This window comes from Hylobates moloch, unplaced genomic scaffold (assembly GCF_009828535.3).
Source record: "Hylobates moloch isolate HMO894 unplaced genomic scaffold, HMol_V3 SCAFFOLD_1, whole genome shotgun sequence".
Taxonomy (NCBI): Eukaryota; Metazoa; Chordata; class Mammalia; order Primates; family Hylobatidae; genus Hylobates; species Hylobates moloch.
This window is the reverse complement of record NW_026652276.1, coordinates 112,814,895-112,817,640: the sequence shown is the minus strand read 5'-3', so window position 1 is coordinate 112,817,640 and position 2,746 is coordinate 112,814,895. Positions and strand designations below refer to the sequence as shown.

Below are 2,746 nucleotides of genomic sequence, written 5' to 3'. Positions count from 1 at the left end.
GTGCACAAAAATGTACTAGCGCAAAGGACAAAATAATGCTAAGAATTATGCTAAATAACTGCTGATTTTAAGAAAACAGAAGGCCTGAAATCACTATACAGAATATAAAATGTATTAAACACTACCATCCACAGAACAGTCTTTATTATTGATTATATTTAAAAATTATTTGCGTAATTATGTATTGAATTGTAAATGAGTATTATACATGAACCTCCATTTGGAAGGCAATTCCTTGTAGCACTATAAAACATCTAATTACATTGCAAAAAGTATCCTTTTTTTGCTATAGATAAACAGTTAATGGTATTACTGTAAATGTCAGAAAGCCTCCAAAAAAAGAAATAAGATTTCCTTTTTGTCTTCAAAATGTTTTCCAAGCAGTGAAGCACTTGCCGTGTTGAACTGAATGCACTACTGGAGAATGTTCTGGGTCCGAGATGCTCTTGAGAGAAGACTAGGCTTTTCAAATCACTCAAAGGAATCATGCAGCCCTCTTATGACTGGGATGCTGTCATGTGCCACTGACCAATGCTATCTCTCCAGAAAACCATTCAAGACGCTTAAAAAATCAGACTTATATGATAAATATACATAAAATGAAGACACCAGCTGCTCTTTGACATGACTACTGGTAATGTCTGTGCTATGTGGAAGCACCTTTAAAAAGAGCCTATGCGGCAAAAGGTAAGTGTCTAAAGATTCAAAAGGAATCAGCGGTATTGGATAACAATATTCTCAACTCAGAAGCTGCCTCAAGATTAGGCGCATCTTCAGTTAATGTGACAGGAAAAAAAGGCATGGGTTTTATTAATTGTATCCACTTACAAACTGACCTAAGGTCACCCGATGTGTAGATACAATGAGATTTTTGTTGCTTATAGTCTTTAATTGAAGTGATGATAAAGGAAATAGATCTATTTAAAAACAAAACCAAACAGCTATTTCTGTTTAGATTAAGAGGTGGCCCCGGCTGTGGGATTCACATTTTGAGTGGCCACTTGTGGTGCAATCTCGATGATCAGGGGTTTGTCTATGATTCTGGCTGTGTGGTTGCCTTTCTCTACAATCCCAATAATCCATGCTTGGTGGTCTTCACCATATTTGGGGGACTTTATCTCTGCACAGAACCGAGCTGCTTGATCAAGTGGTAAACAGATCAGAAGGCCGCCTGTCCTGTTGAGCCTTGCCATGTTCATCATTGCCTCCTTGTAGGCCAGCTCTACATCTTCTTGGGTGACCACTAGTTTAATATTATTCCATTTCTTAGGAATATCCAGCCACTGGTGCACAGCCACTGCCATCTGTGTCCCCAGGGGTTTTGTCAACACCAGCACATCCCCTCGCACTGCATTGTCTGGCATGATAAATTCACTGGGCTGGCAGACAGTGGTAGTGACTCTTCCCAGGACAATCCAGGGGTTTAGTACTGTTTGGCCGCCCGTTACAGACGTTCCTGCCTCCTCAGCTGCATCTTTAAAACCTTGGATAATCAGAGGCATCACTTTATCCATTTCCCTGTTGGTCATTTTATTACTGACTCCAAGGAGCATCAGCATATTGTCACATTCTGTGACCCCCATTGCGTAGAGGTCACTGAGGACATTGGCACATGCTATCCTGCCTGTCATGTAAGAGTCGTCTACGATTGGGTAAATGTAATCTGTGATTTGAACCAAGGAAAGCCCACTGTGTCTCAAAGGAATGACATAAGTATCCATTCCAATGCCAAGCCTTGGCATGAAGGCTCCCAGAAACTGCTCATCTTCTTGGAAGTGGTTCTCCTGTAAAGATTCCAGCAATTGTTGCAGGACGTCTTGGGGCACTTTGTAGCCTGTGCCCTTCAGTTCAGTGAATCTAGTTAGCCGGAAGCTTTTGTCCAATTCGTAACTTTCCGGGTGAAAGGACTCCCGCGTAAACATGGTTGTTGGGCCCCGCTCTCCTCACAGCTCAGCCCCTCCCTTCCCTCTGCGGGTTGGCTGGGTTCTTTATGGATCCACCGGCTCGCTTTGCGCCCCGAGTTAAACTTTTTTCTACAGATATATGAGATCATGTAGCATTTGTCTTTCTGTGTCAGGATTATTCCATCTAGTATGCTGTCTTCTAAATTTATCCATATCGATTCAAATGATGAAACCACATTTTAAGGCTGAATAGTATTCCATTGTGTATCTATACAACATTTATTTTAAAAAATTAAATATATTGATTGAAAAACTCGTGTTATAAAAGGGCATTCCCGTCTTAAAGCACATACTAGTGTAATTCAGCATATACATATCTTATTAATCATTAATTTGTACTGAGCATTAACTATAATACTTTTATGTGTTAATAAATTTAATTCTCACAGTAACTGAATAACATAGGTGTTATTATCCTCAGTTTGCAGAGAAAGAAACAGACCCAATATTAAAACACAGGCAAATGTGTCTCCAGAGATAACACTCCTGAGTATAACAATAAAAACCATCTTTAATCGTTTGAACCCAGGAGGTGGAGGTTGCAGTGAGCTGAGATCCAGCCACTGCACTCCAGCCTGGGTGACAGAGCAAGGCTCTGTCTCAAAAAAGCAAAACAAAACAAAAACCTCTTTAACCAGAAAAAAAAATAATTATTTTTAACACTCACTTTTAATAAAAATTAACAAAAATTGAATAATTGGGTACATTTTCATGTTTAATGTTTTTGTGAATGTATAAAATGGTACACAAAGAATAAATAAGCCAGAAAACTGTTAATATTT

The 2,746-nt window shown here is 39.2% G+C and overlaps 1 protein-coding gene across 1 annotated transcript; it reads right to left on the bottom strand.

Annotated features, from left to right (window-relative positions):
* Positions 1 to 956: 956 nt before the first annotated feature.
* On the bottom strand, positions 957 to 1,922 carry LOC116812117 (selenide, water dikinase 1-like). The gene has a single exon (XM_032757797.1). The coding sequence runs from the start codon at positions 1,920 to 1,922 to the stop codon at positions 957 to 959; it is 966 nt and encodes a 321-aa protein (XP_032613688.1).
* Between the last annotated feature and the right edge of the window lie 824 nt (positions 1,923 to 2,746).

Coding starts and splice junctions, on each gene's coding strand:
- LOC116812117 (XM_032757797.1), bottom strand. CDS start 1,922: ATGTTTACGCGGGAGTCCTTTCACCCGGAAAGTTACGAATTGGACAAA.